The sequence below is a fragment of the Eleutherodactylus coqui genome, chromosome 5 (genome assembly GCF_035609145.1).
Source record: "Eleutherodactylus coqui strain aEleCoq1 chromosome 5, aEleCoq1.hap1, whole genome shotgun sequence".
In the NCBI taxonomy this organism is placed as follows: domain Eukaryota; kingdom Metazoa; phylum Chordata; class Amphibia; order Anura; family Eleutherodactylidae; genus Eleutherodactylus; species Eleutherodactylus coqui.
Window position 1 is genome coordinate 194,963,066 of NC_089841.1, and position 21,098 is coordinate 194,984,163.

The following is a 21,098-nucleotide window of genomic DNA, read 5'->3' on the forward strand; positions in this document are numbered from 1 at the left end:
TTATAAGACGTTGTATATATGAGCATCAAGCCATCACACAGTGAATAAAAATTTGCAGATTTGCGAAAAAGTATTCCATAATCACACCTTAATCCATCTGCACCGTGTGAAGATCTAAGGGTAAATCATCCAAATCCCAATGGGATAGAGATATATTAGAGGGGGATGTCCCAACAGATCCATAGGAGCTCCGATATGGAAATAGATAAATGATTCTGCTAATATCGGGTTTCCTCGAAAATAAGACACTGTCTTATATTAATTTTTGCCCCAAAAGAGGCACAGTTTCCTATTTTCAGAGGCGGGGTGTTATACTCGCGCTGGTCTCCGGTGCTGCAGCAGACTACCGTGTCCTCTGTGCTGACAGATCACTCTCTTTTTGGTGACGGGGCTTTGAATACCCTGCCTTCAGCAAGTGAGTGCTGTGATTGGATCACAAGCGCCACTGGCTCAGCCAATCAGAGCCAGCGCTCGATGAACCAATCACAGCCGTTCAGTGATGTCATTTACTGAATGGCTGTGAATGATCGAGCGACGGCTCTGATTGACTGACGCGTGATCCAATCACAGCAGTGATGCACAGCACCGGAGACGAGCACGAGGGCCTCCGACGCCGCAGGCTAGGTGAGTATTGATGGGGCTTTTTTCATGTAGTTTAGCTAGGACTTTTTTGGGGGGAGGGCTTATATCTCAAGCCTCCCCTGAAAATCAGGGTACCGCTTATTTTGGGGGAAACACAGTATATACAAACCATCTCATAAATCATGTAAAAAGTTTCATTAGCGTGGGGATAATTGATTACAGAAAAAACTTATGCAGAGATAAATTACCCAGGTATGCGTCCATGCTAGAGCGAGATAATCCAACGCAAAAATCACTTATTCAGCATGGATAGTGCGTAATCAATATCCACAATTATCAAATCAGGGATCCAGAGAAGAAGGATAATAATTCTTGTAGGGTAAACACGATGAAAGAGAACTACAAATACGTGTCCATCTATCATCCCCAACCCAAGGATATAAGATCCAAACAACTCGTCAGTGTCTAATGTGTCCAACCAATATTCGCATTAACACAGGATTAATCGACCGCACGTAGGAACGCCCCATGATAGGTGTAAATCAGCCAAATGGGCGTTTGTATTAGCGCAGGATGAATCGAATGAACACTGCAAATAAAACACTGGTTCAAAATGCATGGCATGGTTGTACAGCCTTCACTGACATGGAGTTTATTCCGACACCAACTGCAAGGACTGTACTGATGAAAATGACCGCGGCCCTATGTACTGGAATGAAACGCCCTCCCTGCAGTGATTCTCTATCACGGGTACCAGTCAGGTTTTACTAAACAACTTGTAGTTTTCTTAAAAAGTTATTGCAGTTCACAATAAGCCCAGAAGATGGCGTGAGTTTACTCACAACTGCTGAAAGTGTGCAGGTGCTTATTGCTTAGGTTTTACTGCCCTCTAGTGGCCAAACACTATTTCTAAAGCCACTGGGAGGAGGATGGGAAAGTATGAAAAGATTCACGCTGCCCTAACCATGGGAACATGAAATACTGATAAGATCCTTCATTTATAGTGCTAGACTTTACAACGAAACTGCAGCATTTCAGAGAAATCTTCTGCCACATGACCCTGCAGCACATCTCCACAAGTGTCACATATTGTGCCCCATGAATAAAAGTATGCGCCATGCTGTAGCCATGAATAAAAAGTGGCAACAAACTGTGCTTTTAAATATATGTATGCCCAACACTGTGACCCTCAGTAAAATATACCACAGACTGTGTCTCCAGAACTAGAACATTTGCCCCTTACTGTGATATGAAAGTATGCCTCACAATCTGCCCCATACTGTGTACCCAAAGGCCCCCCGATCCCCAGTAAGGGATACCTGCTAATGCCCCCACACAGTCTCTCAAAAAAAGATAAAAAGGCTCTACACAGTGATAGTGATTACAGTGCCGCTACCTCCAGTGATAACAGTCGTCCGTTTTCTTCTGTATGAAATCAAGCAGAAGCAGGTTGGGTTCTCGGCTTTTAGTGACAGCTGAGAACCCGGAGGAGAAGGGAGAAGCAGTTTTTAACCACTTCTCCTTTCCCGCGTATATGGTGCTCAATAGGAGCTATATACTGAGTGAAAGTGTTTCTCCCACTATGCAATCCGGCGATCACATGACCGCCAGGATCCCCTGTTACAGCAGAGCTGCAGGGTCCCAGCGGACCATGATCAGCCCTGCCAGTGACTATTGTCACTACAGGGGATGTTTGCTCTGTAACTGGGGCTCCTATGGATGCTGCAGCTACAGGGGAAAATGTGTAATAAGAAAAGAGAAAGACCATGTGACTGCCCCCCAGGGGTGTGATATGACGTCATAGGGGTCGTAGATGGTAAAAAAAACAATAGTCACTGGAATAAGTTTTTAAAAAACTACAGAATAAAATAAAAATATATACATAAAAAGAAAATAACCCGAAACAGTCGCCGTATGCGCCTTGTAATCCAAAACCATACATACTATATATCAAAACGGGCAAAAGAAAATGAGGAACCCGTTCCCGTACTTTTAGTGTAAATATACTAATTTAAAGAAAAACAACTATAAATGTCAAAGAAAAAAATAATTTTTTTTTAGCTTTTTATCTCAAATAAAACTAAAAAACATCAAAAAGTCAATGAAAAAGCTATTACAAAAATAGTCGAAAATGTCACAGAAAATAAAAAAAAATGCACCAAGAATAATTTTGGTGGCTGGAGAAAAGAAATAGGGCGGTAAAACCACCACAGGGGTAAAATCTAGAGATGAGCGAGTATACTCACTAAGGCACTACTCGCTCGAGTAATGTGCCTTAGCCGAGTATCTCCCTGTCGTCCCTAAAGATTCGGGTGCCGCCACTGACAGGTGAGTTGTGGTGGGGAGCAGGGGAGAGCGGGCGGGAGAGAGGGAGAGAGAGATCTCCCCTCCGTTCCTCCCTGCTCTCCCCCGCAGCTCCCCGCCCCGCGGCGGCACCCAAATCTTTCGGGACGAGCGGGGAGATACTCGGCTAAGGCACATTACTCGAGCGAGTAGTGCCTTAGCGAGTATACTCGCTCATCCCTAGTAAAATCCCTTAAAAAAATGTCTGGTCCTTAAGGGGTTAACTAAAAATGTCCCCTGCGCCCAGTTCCATGACAATATTCAAGCACTCTGTATCACTTTGTTGCTCAGCATTCCTCTTGTGAAATCAGAGGCTAGAAATGATTTTTCTGTCTCTTTGCTGCAATATTCTGGGCCGGGAAGATGGAATTGGCCTCTAGGTGGCAGTCTTCCTTCTGGAAGCAGCAGCTGTCTATAGGAGCTCCTCTCCGCCCACACTGCGCCTGCGCGTCACCTTTACGGCTCCTGTCGCAGGTCAATGACGTCACGAATAACATGGCGACCTTCAGTATGGAGGCAGCATGCCGGGCGATTTTGGGGCGAAGGTTACCAAGTGTCCGGAGTATTACAGAAGTCGCCGAGCGGCAGGTCAGCACTGCGCTGTTCTCAAGGCGGGGTTGTCACTTGTGACTCGCTATGGAGTCAGTCTGTGTCTGAGGGGGAAGATCCCTGGAGGTCAGAGGACTCTGATGGCAGCAGCTCGGTGTGCTGGAGTCTGTCACGGAGCTGCCCTCCCCATTCAGAGATGCTGAACTAGTATAGATTAAACAGGGATCAGGTATTTAACTTGTAATGGCAGCTCCCAAAAATCCTGTATTTCCACTTAAAGCTGGCTGCACCCAAACAGGCAGGTTCCACTCTGACGGCGGCGCTGCGTACCTCCTTTTTCTGTATTGTGGTTGATCGCGGACGCTCGCGATCGATCATGTGTAGTACAGTTTGTTTTCAAATGCTTGTTTTTCCGCGCCGTTGCTAGGCGATGACACGGGTACCTGTGGTCTATCTGCAGTGTCAATTGCGAATGGGCTGCAGATCACCCGGCTTCTATTGACTTTAGTGGGAGTCCGCACAAAAAAACAACATGCTGCGATTGTAAATCCGCGCACGGAAATCGCCGTCCGCTCATCTGAACATGTTCTATTTTTTTTATGGGTACGACACACGGCAGAACGTCCGCGCGGGTGATGACTGCGGAGTCGGCAATTCACATCCGCTCGTGTGCAGGCGGCATAAATGTCAGCAAGGACATGAGCGGCGGCCTGAACAACGCCCAGTCTGTTCCGTAGAAGCCGCTGGACGCCTGGTTTCCCACGATGGTCACCAACCCCCCAGAAGTGTCTCCTGTCCATATTAATAGGGGACGTGTTTACCAGCATCCGTGAAAAAGGAAATAGATGGATTTTCTTTCTTGAGCGGGATATTATGGTAAATGCCGGGAATGACTGTCATCAACCTCACAAAAAAGGAGATTGAGTTGTTGTTTGAGTTAACCCCTTAGCGATCACTCATGCGCTTTTTGACGGTGATGGTTAAAGGACTTTAGTCTGATCGCCTTTTTACGGTGCTGCATCAGAAGCATGGCAGGGGTTCTTGGGTGTAAGCACTTGCTTAAACAGCGGGGACTGGAAAAACCTCCGCCCCCTGCTGTTTAAACCTTGATATGCCGCGGTCAATGCGACCATGGCGTGTAAAAGGCTGACAGCCTGTCTGCATCCGCGGAAGTGACTTGCCCAGCACACAAGCGCAGAGTAGCACATGACGCGCTGGGCTGTGACACGATTCCCACGATACTCTGCAGTGCCCACAGCGCGGAATATCGCGGGACGGAAGGCTTCCATTGACTGCAATGGAAGCTGTCCGTGCAATTTTCCGCACAGAATAGAACATGCTGCGAGTTTCCCCCGCAAGCGGAAAATCACTGTTGATTTACACTCGTGGGCAGGGGTTAATCGTTTACCGCAGCATGCCTATGGCCGGTCATTGCTGCGGAATTCGCGGCGGGCGTCTGGCCGTGAATTCCGCAGTGATGATCCGTCCGTGGGTATTAGCCCTTAATATATTGCTATAGAGCACTTCTGTCTATACTGAGTTTTGCCATTTTGATTAATTTGTACCATAGTCTGCAGTATTTTAGGGCAGGACTTGATAGGCTTCTATGCATGGCAGCCCAGGGAGCCTTCAGTAGGCTGTGGGCTGCCTTGCTAGTACATCAGCACCCCCCCGATCACATTGTGGGGGGTTGCCGACAGGGCACGGGGAGGGGTTGCTAACTCGCGACAGTTACTGGCGGCTGTCAGACACGGCTCCCAAGCTACATAGACCCTTCATGATCGCATTACGTCATGACCTGTATTTACGATAAACGGTCATAAAGGGATTAGGCAGTTGGTTTTTTTTTTTTTTTTTAGTGATATGTCTTCTGTACATATCTGTGCAGTAGTTTGGCTGATACTTGCATTTTATCAGTAGCAGCACATAGAGGAAGTAGTCCTCAGTACAGGAAGTAGTCCTCCATATTCATGAGCTTCAGCTAAAGGCCCATTTATACACGATTATTGCTCAAAAGCCGCCTTTTGAGTGATAATCGTTGTGTCTAACTGCACTGACATCGTGCAGTTTTCGTTAAGCAGTCGCTGATCGTTGTCTTGCAGCATGCTAAAAGACAACGATCAGCCTTATCAGGAGTTCACAGCGGATACAGCTGATACTATTGTTTCAGCAGTATCCCGCTCCCTGAACACAGGCGACGTATGAAGAACAGAGCGGTCCAGCTGTGTTCTTCATACGCCATACGGAGCGCACAGCTGTATACCAGCTAAGCTCACTGTAAACAGCCGGGGTATGAAGAACACAGCGGTCCAGCTGCTGTGTTCTGCATCCTCCGCTCGGAGCGCTTGACTGTATAACAGCCGGGCGCTCCGAGCAGAAAACAAGCAGCCCCGCTTGTCTTCTGTATACACCCCTTTTGAGAGGTAATCGTTGTCTAAACCAGGCTTAACCCTGCCCTCTAGCCACTGATTGGCAGCTGTCTCTCTATGCACAGTAATAGACAGCAGTCAACCAATGTCTAGAAGGTGGGGCTAGCTGCAGCTCATGAATATCGAGGACTACTTCCTGTAGTCCTCTATGTGCTGCTACTAATAAAATGCAAGCTTCTCCCAAACTACTATCACTGTGATCTATGTCACTGTCACTATATTATGCTGGCTTTAGAGAGGCCTGTGAAAAGATGGTGGCAGATTCTCTTTAATGGGGTGACCAATTTCCCTACCACCCTGGTACACTGTATTGCTGTTTGGCTGATTTAGGTAATAGGGATCATGTGACTAGTCCAAAGTAACTTTCTTAGAAATTGGTCCTAGAGCCAAGGTAATGTGTAACCCTCGAACACAATAATAGGCAATATTACATAGGTGACAAGTTCTCTTCATATATCAGCCAACACTAATCTTTTCTTTACAGTCATAATACAGGCCGATGTAAACAGCGTTCTTCTAACAACAGTATACCGGGTGTTTTATCAAAGTACTAATGACCACTTGTTTGTGAGTGAGTTACATGCTCTGCCCTTGATCACATGATGGTGACGTCATCAAAGGTCCTAAACCATAAAACATGCAGGGCCTGACAGCAGCAGTGTGCTTGCAGGACCTGGGATGATGTCACCGGGGCTCTGAGCTGTGCCCCTGTTCACATGCCGGTGACATCATCACAGGTTTTTCACTTTATTAAAAACCTGGACAGCAGCCATGTGTTTACAGCACCTGTGATCAGTCACCTGCATAGGAGGAGTCCGGGATCACATGACCAGGGGGTGATCAGTGTGTGCAGGACTCTGCTGTGCTGCTTTTGATCCCTGTTGTATAAAGAATTTATCTAGCTGAGCTGTGTGTGTGTTGTGCATGTAGCAGAGCTGTGTGTGTGTTGTGCATGTAGCAGAGCTGTGTGTGTGTTGTGCATGTAGCAGAGCTGTGTGTGTGTTGTGCATGTAGCAGAGCTGTGTGACACATCGCGCCACCAGAAACACTGGTACGATATAATTTCCTAATAATTACTAGTAATGATCCTATGAATGGTCCGTCCAGCCCTGTACAGTGTATTGTTATCTCCGACATAGTGATAAAGTGGCGTAGGCATCCTTTGTGGCATATTTGTAGTGTTTATTGAACATCTCAAAATCCTTGGAATATGGCTTGTAAACCCTGATTATTATGGCTGCTATTGCATTTCTGCAACTTTAATTGTGGCTAAATTGTATTTGATATTGTATTGTATTCTCCCAGTATCACAGATATCCGACTACAGCCCGGCTGCACAGGATACGGGTCCCCGGGGCTCAACAACTACTGGTCTTCACTCATGTTCGTCACCAAAGTACTGTGACCGCTGCTGCTGCCAGCCAGGTGAATATTCCCACTTACCTATACGAAGTAGACTTTGGTTTGCTCTGAATATCTAGATGGCATATATAACCCACAAAATGTGTAGAAGGAAATGAATGCTCAAGGCATATGCCATAAATGCCTGATAGGTGACGATCCCTCCTCTTGGATCCTCCCTTATTTGGGAGTTGCACAGTCCACTAACCTCATTTACCACTTCTTTCTCCTTGTAGAAAGATGGCACTCTTCATTGAAGATCTAGGGCAGTTTAGGAAGGAGCTGAGCAAGCAAGTTTCAGAAGTGGAAAATCCTAAAAAATGCTTAAGATGCCCTTTTAATGGCTTATTTTAGTGCAAAACTAGATGAACATGCGGTTTGGGAAGGCTATGTGAGAGCTATAATGGAATCTATATTGTTTTTCTGCTTGACATCACATTATAAGTAAAGGTTTAAAGGGCACCTGTCATCAGAACATCTGTATGTAAGCCTGGCACCAAAGTATAAAGCAGCGAAGCAACAGCATTACATACATGTATCACGTTGAAGGGAGTGATTCGCCAAAACGCAAACCCTATCTTTTGTAGTTGCACGCCTGTTATGCAAATGGCACCCTCGAGTCAAAGGTATGGTGCCATTATAGCTCCGAGTCCGAATAGCACTACTAAAAGTCAACTTCTTGCCACCACCCCCTTTTCTAGCCGACATCTGCGCTCATGGCTGAAATAACTTGCAATGTGCCTCTTATCTTTCAATGCATTTACAATGTTCTGATAGAATCAAGGCTTCTATACCTCGTTTCATGGTGCATACGCCGGAAGACAAGACGGGAGAGGCGCATGCGCAAGACCTCAGTACTATGAGCACTTACATCTGCTGGAAGGGAAGGGGGTTGCTAGCCAGAGGCTGAAGAGGCCAGCTTTTAGGAATGATGTTCTGACTTGGCGCTATAGTGGTGTTGACTCTGACCCGAGGGTGCCCAATTGCAGAACAGCGGCCCTCTGCATGAGCGCTGACAACTAGTGATGACGTCAGCCGCTCGTTTAGCCGACCGTTGTCCCGTGTAAAGGAAGCATAGACTCTTCCTGTAATCTGCACATCTACTCACCCCTCCTGTTCTCCAACGTTGCGCTCCTAGAGGATAGCTTGTTCAATGTGACGGGCAAGCTTTACATTATATACAGAACATATATAGGAAATTGAGTGCATTTTGGATCAATGAAATGTGTCTATTTTTAGAGAAGGAGCAGTTTGATAGTTTGCAGCTTCTCATGTTTTTGCTAGAAGTCATCTTAGTTTTCTTGGGTTAGTTGTAGCATTTAATCTCGTTTATCATGCATTTGTTTTTTAGATCCCGGTTGTCATAGAGGCACATTTGCCGGCATCCTCTCCTCCCCTTCCGACTCCGGATGCTTTCCTACCACCAGCAGTCTCTGACGTCGCTCCCACAGTGACAGAAATAGTTGCCCAGGGGGAACAGACATTGAGAGAATTGGGGCTTGCAGGATACAGTCCCGTTGGGTTGATCCAGAACCTCCTAGAACTGTTACACGTAAATTTAGGCGTTCCTTGGTGGGGGGCAATCGTGACAGGTAATTGTATGGTTCGGAATAACCTCACATCCATTGAATTTCTGATCGCTGTATTGTACAGTGCCTATCCTGTTCCTTACTGTTGCATCGTCTTCTCCAACAGGCACCATTCTTGCACGGATTCTGGTATTTCCTCTAATAGTCAAAGGACAGAGGGAAGCGGTTAAAATGAATAACCACATGCCACAAATCACCGCACTTTCAAATAAAATGAACGAAGCCAAACGATCAGGAAATAAGTTTGAATGTAAGAGCATAAAGGGGAGATCTAACAAAGTAATGCAAGAAAGGGGGAGTAGATGCCTATAGTGATCAATAAGATCCCAGTACTTATTTCTCAGAGGTCCTTTTAACCGCTGCCACCGGATTAATTGCTACAGGCATCTCCTTCTCTGGGGGGTGATCTTATATGACCTCTACTGACTTTTTTTTTTCCTGTATTCCTGTGTTTTTTTTTTTTCTCTGCTCATCAGTCGCTAAAGCATACACTGACTTCACAATGTATCAGAAGAAACATGGTGTAAATCCTTTCCGTGGGTTTTTGGTGCCTTTGGTTCAGGTATGTTGCGGGGGTTAAAAAATCTTGAAGCAAATGAAGTTGCTGTCCCACTTCAATGACAATTGGCTTGATTGTTCTATAGCTGCGGTCATATTTCTGCATGATTTAATCCTGCTATAAGGTGGGCCAATAATAAGAAATGCTCAAGGGAGCTTAACAAAGTGTGGTGAAGCTCCAAAGATAGGAAGGCATAATAAACTGCTGCACTGCCAGGGCTGCCATCACATTGGGGGGTTTATGGAGGACGGACTTTTCATCAGCACTTGATATCATAAGAGATTTGGCTATATAAAGAATCACTGGGTAACCACTATGAAGTTCTCCAGTGCAGTGTTTCTCAATTCCAGATCTCAGGGACCCCCAACAGGTCATGTTTTCAGGATATCCTATGGTAAGAACACCTGTAGCAATGGATGAGGCACCGATAATAATTACATCACCTGGGCAATACTGAGGAAATCCTGAAAACATGACCTGCTGGGGCTCCATGCGGATTGGAGTTGAGGATCACTGCTCCAATGCATCCCTAACCACCATTCAAGCGCTGCACAATAAACCCACAAAACTTTGCACCCCCATGTTCCCTTAATAAACAGCAGGTTCTCTTCCAGAAAAAAATACAGCCACATGCTCCTCCAAAATCCGCTCCGTCTAAATTTAGAAATAAAGGGGTTATCCCGTTGTAAATTATTAATGGGCTATCCTCAGAATAGGTCATCAATAGTAGATCAGCGAGGTCCATTGCCTGGAACGCCAACCAATCAGCTGTTCGCTAGGCCGGTGCACTGGACTGATTTTTGCAGGAAGCGGACCATTCGGTTTCCACTGCAGTGGCCCAGCTCTATATTGCAGGCCACGTTCCCATTCATTTCAATGAAAACTTTGTCTATAATACAAAGCCAGGCCACTGCAGTGAGAATGAAGCTGTCTGCACTTGATTGGCAGGGGCCTCTGGCAACGGACTCCTGCCGGTCTACTAATGATGACTTATCCTGAGGATACAACTGGACAAACCCCTTCAACTTAATGTAAATTAATTCCCAAAATTTGTCCTGGGACCTGATGTCATTCACTGAATGGCTGTGATTGGCTCGTTGAGCGCCGGCTGTGATTGGCTGCTGGCGCTCGATTAGCCAATCACAGCGCTCGCTTTGCTGGAGGCGAGGTATTCAAAACCCCGTCACCAGCAGAAGCTCAGCTGTGAGACGAGGAGGATGAAGTTTGCCCCAGCGCCGCCGGAGACCACAGGGACAACATAGACCAGGTGATAGCTAGGTCCTATTTTTTTTTGGGGGGGGGGGGCTATATTTCAAGCTTCCCCTGAATACCTGATAGGTCCTACTGGGATAGTAAGACCTATTTTCGGGAAAACACGGTAGTTAAGTGCCCACATACCTAGATCTTTGATTGGCCAATTAGAGAGCAGCATGTAGGATCTCAAACTACTGATGCAGTCTCCGCTGGGCTGTGAATGGAGCGCTATGACCATTTTAGAGGACCGAAGACATAGCCAAACCCCCCCTTTGCTGTTCCCAGGACATTACCAGCAGGGCTCTCTTGATTTCCCCCATTAAGCTAGTGATTCTCCTGGAGTAGCATTCTTGTATCGCAGACAAGTTCTTGATACGAAAAATTTCTGTTTAACACCATATGCCTATAACGTATATTTTTTTTTTTACTTGCGATTAACGCATCTTTATTCTTTCCTCTAGGCACCAGTATTTATTTCCTTTTTTGTGGGAATAAGACAGATGACGAGTCTTCCTGTTCCAAGCCTGCAAACTGGTGGTCTCTGGTGGTTTACTGACCTAACTGTAGCTGACCCGTATTACGTCCTGCCGCTAGTAGTCACTGCCAGCATGTTGGCAGTTATAGAAGTAAAAACTTTATTTATTTTTTTATTAATTATTTCTTAATGTCACAACTTATTATGGTCTAATTGTAGTTCTTGTTTTCTAGCTTGGAGCAGAAACTGGTGTAAGTAACCCTAATCTCAAAATGATGAAGAACGTTTTTCGTATTATGCCATTGGTCATATTGCCTTTTATCATCAATTTCCCCACTGTAAGTACTCTTACTGCCGCCACTGATTAAGATTGCCTCACTGTCTGTATCGCCTATGAATTATGTGAGTATCCAGTATTGCCCTAATAGCACACTTCTCTGCTTTTATCTCACAGGCTGTTGTCACTTATTGGGTCACTTCAAACATTTTCTCTTTAGCCCAAGTGTCTTTCTTAAGAATTCCATTAGTACGAGAAAAGCTGAAGATACCAGAACAAGTCAAGCACAGCCCTTCAGACAGCCCTTACAAGGACGGCTTCATAAAGAACCTGAAAAAAGGTCCTTTTATTTTTTTTTTATAATTCATATTTACCATAACGTCTTACTTGGTTTGTTGTACTGGTTACTTGCTCGCCTCCTGGTAGTAGAAATAGGATACAAATATGAGGGAGTAAAACGCAGGATTTGCTTTTTTATATATAACAGTGGAGAAATACGGGTCCAGTGTCTGTATACACAAAATGGGAAGATGTTTTTAATCCAGACTTTCTGCCTAGTGCAAATAAAAAGTGCCACATCTTAGGTTGGAGCTTGTTTGTAGAGTCTACCATATATGATGGGACAAATGGCACTGTATGCACTCACCCATTCGGGGGAACCCAGCGACACCCCGGCCCATCCCATTGTATGTCCTTGGTATCCATCAGGTGCTTTTAGTGCCCGTAGTGCTACATATCTGCAACTGTGTCGGGCTTACTTCTTAGAATGGAAACCATGAAATGTTGAACAAAGCCTTATAATAAAAATCAGTATAGTATCCTTGATATCTAGATTTTGCATAACTTGACTGATCCGATGTTCGCTATGTGAACATTAACTGTTTGGAAGAATGGCTAGAAATACTTTAGGAACGGATTATTTTAATTGGCAAGGACTTCAGGATAAACTATATATTTTTAGTGTACCCCTTGAACTGTTCGCCAATCCATAGCTTGGTCTTTCACGTTTTGGGAACATGGCAACAGTCAAACTGGTAAGCACTTGATATGAATGACGCCTCGCAACGCTTGACTCTCCCTACCGGCGCTATTGGCTGAAGCACAATTGTGCTGTTAGACGTAACATAGGAACTTTGCCCCGGCCTCACAGGTCATTCAATGTATCAAACTCAAATTGTATGATTTTACGGCGGTGGTGAGGATGTCACACATCTAATGACCTCAAAATCATCCACCAAAGGTCACATAGAGGGGGCAAAGTGTGGGGCAAGGAAATGCCTGTAGGCTTTCTTATATTAAATTATAAAATGTAGTTTTGTAGTGGTATCCCCCCCCTTCCCCATATTTGTTTCCTCTAAAGTTGTCATTATTCTCCCTACTATTACTTACACTAGGGCTGTGGAGAAAATACTTTCACAATCTATCTCAGACATATACAAATACATCGATTTCACAGGAAGCCAATGAACCCATCAGTGTTTCTGTAGTGTGAGAAGGTACCCTAAGAACGTCCGTATCTTCACATGATCTAATATAAGCCTTGATCAAACTTGCTTATGTCCTACAGGTTGGAAAAATGCCCAACTCGGTCAGCAACTGGAGGAAAGGGAACACAAAATAAAACACCATTTGGACATTGCAGCAAAAGGTTAGCATGACATTAATACTACAGTTAATAGTATAATTATAGTATATAGTAAATATCGAGTATGATTACTACTGTAAAATATCTCAGAGCTCCAGATACAGTGGGGAGGTAGAGGAACAATATTTTACATGGATATATTAACCCTTTCCAATCCGCTGTCTGACCTCTGAAGACATTATGATTTAGGGCTGTACAGCTCCGATGTTGAAAGACGACCGTCGGGGTTCTCTTACTGTATATTGCCAACCTCTCTGCTGTTGGAGCCTATCCAACATGTCACCTCATGCAGTACTGGCTTTAACCAGCATATAGCGCCGTTGTATAACGGCAGAAAAAGAGTAAGCCCCCTAGGAAAACTAGGATACAAATTGGATTGGAAAGGGTTAAAGCCGACCCTCTGTTCTACGGCAAACGAAGATGGCCGAACCGCTTCTCTGAGTAAGGTCTTTTTTTTTCCCCTTGCAGGAGATCGCAAATTGTAGATTTTTTCTGTGTTGAAAAAAAACACAACCCCACCTTCCAGCCTTTTCCCCACTTCCCTAATTGCTTCTGACCTTCAAATCCGCAGCGGATCCACAAATTAGTCCAAGACATACTTGCCTTGATTGGCCCATTCCATCGATGTAGCTGGCTGAGGGCTTGTTTTTTTGCAGGATGTGTTGTATTTTTCAGTGGTCGTTTTAATGGACTATAGAATGTACTGAAATGGGGATAAAAAGTAATTCTGCCATCTTTGCGATGGGTCTGTTTTTTACGGCGTACGCACAGTAACAATGACATGCCACAGCCATAGCTTTATTTTCCTATTGATCTAGTTGTATAGCGGGCTTGTTTTTTGCAGATACCGTAGTTTCTATTGGTGCCATTTTTTTTTTGTAGTTCATATGACTTTTTGATCGCATTTTATTACATTTTTTTTCTTGGAGACTAGGTGACCAAATCTGTTTTTTCTGACGTTTATCGTGCAGGATAAATAATGTTTTTGATAGTTCAGACTTTTACGGACACAGCGATACCAAATATGTTGTTGGTTTTTTTTTTCATTCTAAATATGGGAAAAAGGGTTAACTTTAGGCTTCTTACCTGTTATTTCTTCTAACAACGAAAGCCTATTAAGACATGCCGCAGGCATCAGTCATGGCATCCCTGGGGGGGCAACAGAAGGTAACACGGATGTAGCACAATCCTGGCCATAATGGATGTGGAGTCCTTATACTCCAACATCCCACACAAAGGTAGACTGACCGCCTGCCAGGCACACCTTGAAGCCAATGGGGTTGCCTCTGAATCCATGTTACAACTCACTAGATTCATCCTCACACACAATTATTTCTCCTTTGGCAAAGAGATATTCCTGCAACTCATTGGGACTGCCATGGGCAATAAAATGGCACCACAATATGCCAACCTTTTCATGGTAAAGCTGGAGAGTGACTTTTTAGACTCCTGCCCCAACAAACCCCAACAAAAGGGCTACCATCCCACCTCAGTTGATGACCAAATCACCAGAGCCACCAGGATAACCAGAAATCAACTACTCCAATAGAAGGAGAAAGGAAAAAAGGGACGTGTGCCTCTAGTAGTGACCTACAGTTCACAGCTAGAGGTACTAAGGAAGACTGCAAAGAAACTCCATCATACCCTACACAAGGATGACCATCAGAAAACCATATTCCTGGACCCTCCCCTCCTATGTTACAGGCAAACTCCTTACCCTGTGCCCCTTCCCATGGAAGAACCAGTTAGCGGTTTAGACCAAAGGTCCCCAACTCCAGTCCTCAGGGACCACCAACAGGTCGTGTTTTCAGGATTTCCTATGGTAAGAACACCTGTGGCAATGTCTGAGGCACCGACAATAATTACATCACCTGTGCAATACTGAGGAAATCCAGAAAACATCACCTGTTGGCGGTCCCTGAGGACTGGAGTTGGGGAACCCTGGTCTAGACCATTTCACTCGTTGCAATCCTCATTGTGCTCCCACTGGGACTCGCTCTGAGCTTTCACCCAGGAACAACCCTCGCTCTAAAGGCTAGGTGTCTGTTTCTCCCTTTACTTCAGATCTGGACGAGGAAAACTATCATTTTTGTCGATCGTTTGATAGCTGCAGTGAAAGGTATAGCGCAACGGGGCACTACAGGTAAAGTCTTGTGTTCCAGATTCAAAAGGGTTTATTTCGAGCTGCTCGCAGAATTATTGGCTCGCCACACAACTTGTGTAATCAAGACCATTTCTGATTTGAAAACAAGGAGAAGTATTTATACAGTTTTTAGACAACATTGAAAACGAGGCTTAGGAGATGCCTTAGGCCTTATGTCCACAGGCGGATCAGATTCCGCATGTGGATTTCCGCAACAGGGGACCTGTGTAAACCATTTGCGCGAGATCGCCGATGTAATGGCTTTTCCGCACGGATGTGCGTGGATGAACTGCAGATCATCCGCGCGGAAAAAAATCCCCAACCCCACCTCTCTAATTGATTTTAACCTTCAAATCCGCACACGCAATTGTATTTGCAAATGCACTGCAAATCATCTGCACCCATTGACTTCTATTGAGCCCGTCCGCACGGAATCCGCACTGAAATGGAGCATGCTGCGATTTGTTTTCCGCACCAAACAGCACACAGATTTGATTTGTGGACTTAAATTCCGTTTTGGATGCTAATGCTTCCCTATGGGCACTTTGAATTGCGGATCTTCCACGGGGTGACCCTTGCGGATTCCACAATTCAAATCCGCCCGTGGATATTGGGCCTTATTCATACATATGTATAGTTTATAATTCATTTATTACCATTGGTAATTCAAACTCAGCAAGTGCAGTGACGTCCGTCTCCAAGAAGAACGTTTCTTGGGTCATGCGCAGTTTTACTATTAACTATTTTTAGGCATGTCTGCACTCTGTCTTTGCGGATGCTCGGGCTAAGAAAGTAGAATCGTTGGCCAAAATATCTTTTGAGGGGGTAGGTTCGGCTCTTTGACCTCTCTTTGATTCCACCTGGGTCAGCAGGACTACTTCTGAGTGTGCCAAGCAATTGCTCTACTCATTCTCTCCAGGTCTTCCCCAGAAAAATTTGCCAATATTACGCAACAAATCGGCCATGCAGGCTAATACCTTTGCAAGGTCTTTCTGAATGTGGCCAAACTAGTGGCTCGGGCTTTAGCTACCTCCATAGCAACATGAAGGACCTTTCTGGCTTAATCTTGACATGCCGATACAGCGTCTAAAAGGTCCCTAAGGCAACTCTTACACAAGCACTTGGGGAAAAAAACACGTTGTCTTTTAATGCAGCATTTACTGCGGTTTCGGCTGCATTGGCATGCGTTTTTGACAGCGTTTGACTGCGTTTTCAGCACAATTATAAATGCAGCCCAGCAAGATGAAATGCCAGAACTAAATATAACAGTCAAAAATGCGGCAGCCACATTCTACCACATTTTCAACAACACCCCATTTATTTCAACGTTTTAAAACGCAGAAACACATGAAAACAGAACAAAGAGCATTGTTTAAAACGCTGCGTTTTAACACTTGTCCGAGAAGCCCCATTAAAATCAGTGGTAGTGATTGACAACGTTTAGCGCTGCGCTGAAAACACTACGTTAAACGCAGAAAAAAACTGCTTGTGTTAGAGTAGCCTAAATGGACTTCCCTTTTTAGGTCCCTCTTCGACATTCAGTTACTTAATGATTTCGGAAACCACGGGTGGCAAGAGCTCCCACCTCCCTCAGAACAGGTCTAGCCGAACGAGTTCTTCACAGAAGAGGCACCTTGATTTCACTCCTTTTGGCGCTTCAATCTATTTACCACGGATACCAAGAAAACCACCTAGGATCACAGGAAGAAACCTTCCTCCAGACCCCAGCCATTCTGGCATCTTATCCACAGACTCCCAAACGTTACTCTGCATGAATGGCTGCCCCCACACCAGTCACTGAGGGTGAGGGACTACTTTCTTGCTTCCGAGACATCAGGTTTTCCCATGTCTCCGATGCCTGGGACCGGAAGGTCATCCCTTCAGGTTATGCCATAGAGTTTGTCAAATGCCACCCAGACCATTTCTTCAGCTCCAGACTTGTGATGTCTCCTTGTGGATCAACAGTTTTGATCAAGCAATATGATAGCTACTCCTCCAGGTTGTAATTGTCCTGGTTCCACTCGTGTTTATTGAAACCTTTTCATTGTTCCCAAGAAGGAAGGCGTCCATTCAACCCTGTTCTAGACGTGAAGAAACTGAATTAATATGTGAAAATCTCTAAAGTCGGTCATCACATCCATTGAACAAGCATACCTCCATGTGCCCATTTGCAGAGTGCAACATTTTCTGCGCTTCACACTTCAATCAAAATGCTACCAATTTGTGCTTCTCTCATTCGGGTTGGAAGCGGCTCCACAGGTATACCATTAACCCCTATCTCGACCACATCCTAGTGAAGAGACCTTCCACTCGGCCGTTCTGGAGAGTCTCCACATCACCCTAGACCAGTGGTAGTGAACCTAAGGCACGCATACCAGAGGCAGCATGCAAAGACCTCCCTGCCACAGTGGTGAATACCGGTCGGGGTGCTGCAGCTCCCCTGCCGGTAATCGCTCAGCTGCGCTGATCCCAGGTGCACACTGTGGCGTCGGTGTGCCCCAGGGATCCTCCTCCCCTGATGTCTCCTCCTTGGATCCACAAGAGCACAGGGGAGGAGGCGTCCGGATGCACACACTGACGTTCACTATCGGCTCCAGTAGTAATAGCATTTTCTGGGGCCACTGTGGGGGCGTCACTATTACTCCTGGGGCCGCTGTGCCCCCCCCCCCCCCCCTCCTAAAGTCTTTCAAGACCTGTGCTGCATGTGGGGTCTCCCAAACATTGACATGATGGCGTGCAAGATTCCAACCTTCTTGTCCAGGTCGAACTCTTCACTTCGAGACTTACCTTCTCCTACAGGGATCCTTCTTCCACCCGAGTTTAGTCATGCTTCATTTGACGGCGTGGCGGTTGAACAGCGTGGTTTTTACCCCATGTGTTTTTCTCTTTCCTGACTACTACTTTCTTTTCACCAGGCAGGTCTAGACATGGACTTAGGCCTCAGCTCCCTGAAAGGACAGGTATTGGCTCTGTCCATTCTTTTCCAGCACCCTTTGCCGTCAAAAGCGGCCATCTGCACCTTCATACAGGAAGTTGCCCATGCCTTTCCTTCCTATCATTCCCCTGTTCCACCTTGGTACTCTAACTTGGTCCTAGGTGCATTTCCATTGCGTCACTTCAAACCTGTGCGAGACATCCTAGATCGCATTTTGGCATATAAGGTGGCATTTTGCTGGCTGCCTCCTCAATTCGCCAATTTCAGAGCTCGCAGCCCTCTCGGCCAAGCTTGCCATCCCTGTAGTACACCAGGATAAGGTGCTCCTCCGTCCTGTGCCTTCCTCCCTTCCCGAAGGTGGTAGGGTCATCAATGTGCTACCATCCTTCTTCCTTGCAGACTCTCATCCGAGGACATGCGCTCTCAATAAGCTGGATTTGGTTCATGCTCTGGGAATCTATTTGCCTCAGACTTCTGCTTTCAGGCACTCTGGCTCTCTTTTTGTGATTCTGGTCAGTCCTAAAAAAGATCTTGTGGCCTACAAGGTGATCCTTTCACATTGGATCAGGTCAGCCGTTGTAGAGGCATATCATGCAAAGGACTGAGATCCTCCCTTCCACGTTATTACATATTTGACTCGGCCCTTCAGATCTGAAAGCAGCTGTGTGAGCCTCTTTTACACACCTTTACAAAATTTCACACTTTTGCATCCGCCGATGCCTCTCTAGGGTCGGCGCATTTTGCAAACAACCATATAACTGATTGCATGTCCTCTTGCATATTCCTACACCCGGGGACTGCTCTAGAACGCCCCACAGTTCAAACTGCGTTCCCCAATGACACGGGCGAGAAAAATACATTTTTCTATTTACTATAATCTTTTTCTTGTCTCCTTCATGGAGGGAAACGGCACACGCGCAGTTTTGTTTTCTATTTTGAGACTTGGTTGATATCTCCCTCTTGGTTGGAGCATTTTTCCCGGAGTTGCACAAGGTCTTCCACTGTGTTAGGTTAATTCTTAATGTTTTATACGTAACACTACCTGTTGTAACTTTTTCATATCCTACTGCTTGCATACAAACTGATTAGTTCGGTGCGTGCAGGAGGGGTAATGCTGGTAGGAGCATCTAACACCTTTTCTTCTAAGTGCCTGCCCCCTAGTGGCAGTAGCAATAATATGGTCTAAGCTGTCCTCAATGAATGGGACAAGAAAAAGATTTTATGGCAACAATCTCATTATAAATGCATACTGAATTATAGAGGTTCTTAGTTGAGTTTTCTCTAGATGCATTCTATTTGCATGTCACTAAAACCTAAATGTGCTTTTATCAGTTCCCTATTGAGAATAGCAGCTGGTAACAAGGAACACGGCCCAATGGAGCGTAACTATAAGAGGATCGATTAGAGTTAGAAGATCATGAAGGCATAGAAATTACCACCAATTATATGATGATGTCTGGGAGAAGACTATTAAACTGTATGTTTTACTCCAACAGGACCCCTGCGGCAGACCTATGCTCAAAATCCTTTGCAGCAACTTGAAGAAGCGCCTGTATCCCAAAGAAAAACTAAGACTGAACCATGGAAAGACACACTTGGGTAAATCCCAAAGCTCTTTACCCAGCCTTGAACTGATCAATCTCTGCCAGGCTCATTTGGCATGAACCTCTTTCCGATGATAATGGACTCTGAGGGAAAAAAACGACCAAGCCGTCTCCCAGATGAATAAAGGGTGGATGTTGTGTGACGTTGTCTATTTAAAGGCTCTTGTGCAGCAATTTTACTTTTTATTTACATGAATGCATTTTGGGCTGACCATCATTTTTGCAATAACATTTAATACCAATTTGCACCTTTTTTTTTATTTTGCTGCAGCTTCTAACTATCAATGTATATTGAACTGTAGTCTAACGCTCTTTTTATACCTAATGAGAACCTCATGATTCCCGAGCGAACAAGCTGATTATATCATCACCAGCTCGTTCGTGCTCGGCCAGATGTTTAGATGGGTAGATCATTCTTGGGAATTGTGAACTTCTCATTCACTTATCGTTCAGTGTTTTAAAAGGAAATCTGTCAGTTCTCCCCTGCTCTCCTCCGCCTTGCACATTCTTAAATGTATGACTACTAAAAGTTTGTTCTGGTCATAAATTAGCTGATCAGGGCTGAAAACCAAGCATTCAGTCCTGCCTCACTGACTAATTTCTTATTGAGACTTATGGACCTTTTACACGGGCCAACAGTTGTTTAAACGGCTGCAGGAACGCTGACGTCACGGGTAATGTTAGCACTCGTGCGCAGCGTTTACACTGAAGGACTTATCACGAGCTTCTTGCTCAGCGCTTCACCTTCTATGTGAAGCATTATGGGGAGCGTTTATATATAACAAGAAGTCGGTGATAGTTTTTTCGCTGACTGAAAGCAACAACGAAAAGTGAATGAAAAGAGAATGATATTTCTGTTTGTTTTGCATTTACACATAACTATTATGGATCAAATTTGAGCAATGATCGTTACGTGTGAATGTCCTATTAGGGCTCTTTTATACAGGACAGCTGTCGAGCTCTTATGCGCCTGCCAGTTGTCCCAAAGCTTTCAGTCTTGTGTCTTCACACCAGAGTGACAATCAGTGAATGGAGGTGGGGCAGGTCAGAGATCACTTCTAGCCATCGGATTCCATTCACAGTATGAAATCGTTTATAGATGAGTCATTGCCTGTTTATACGGCTGGTCGTTATTTGATTTTTATGCCTGCATAAACTGAATGCCGAATGATGAGTTAACAAATGATCATTCGTTCAGTCGCTGGCAGAGCTTACACTTAATCTTTATTCTTCATTATCATATAGTCCAGCGGTAAACGGAATGAGAATCGTTCAGTGTGGATGGGCTTTTAGACTGCAGTTTCCATAAATAG

General features: G+C 45.1%; 1 protein-coding gene across 1 annotated transcript; it reads left to right on the forward strand.

The window, feature by feature from the left end:
* Positions 1 to 3,404: 3,404 nt before the first annotated feature.
* On the forward strand, positions 3,405 to 19,923 carry OXA1L (OXA1L mitochondrial inner membrane protein). Its single transcript, XM_066603945.1, has 10 exons — positions 3,405 to 3,513; positions 7,209 to 7,328; positions 8,656 to 8,896; positions 9,000 to 9,143; positions 9,370 to 9,455; positions 11,168 to 11,332; positions 11,415 to 11,519; positions 11,636 to 11,798; positions 13,026 to 13,106; positions 19,678 to 19,923. Exons 1-10 carry the CDS (start codon positions 3,421 to 3,423, stop codon positions 19,782 to 19,784), a joined length of 1,305 nt encoding a protein of 434 aa, XP_066460042.1. The 5' UTR covers positions 3,405 to 3,420; the 3' UTR covers positions 19,785 to 19,923.
* Positions 19,924 to 21,098: the final 1,175 nt, after the last annotated feature.

Coding starts and splice junctions, on each gene's coding strand:
- OXA1L (XM_066603945.1), top strand. CDS start 3,421: ATGGCGACCTTCAGTATGGAGGCAGCATGCCGGGCGATTTTGGGGCGA. Junction 8,897..8,999: donor GTGGGGGGCAATCGTGACAG/GTAATTGTATGG, acceptor CTTCTCCAACAG/GCACCATTCTTGCACGGATT. Junction 13,107..19,677: donor TTTGGACATTGCAGCAAAAG/GTTAGCATGACA, acceptor TTACTCCAACAG/GACCCCTGCGGCAGACCTAT.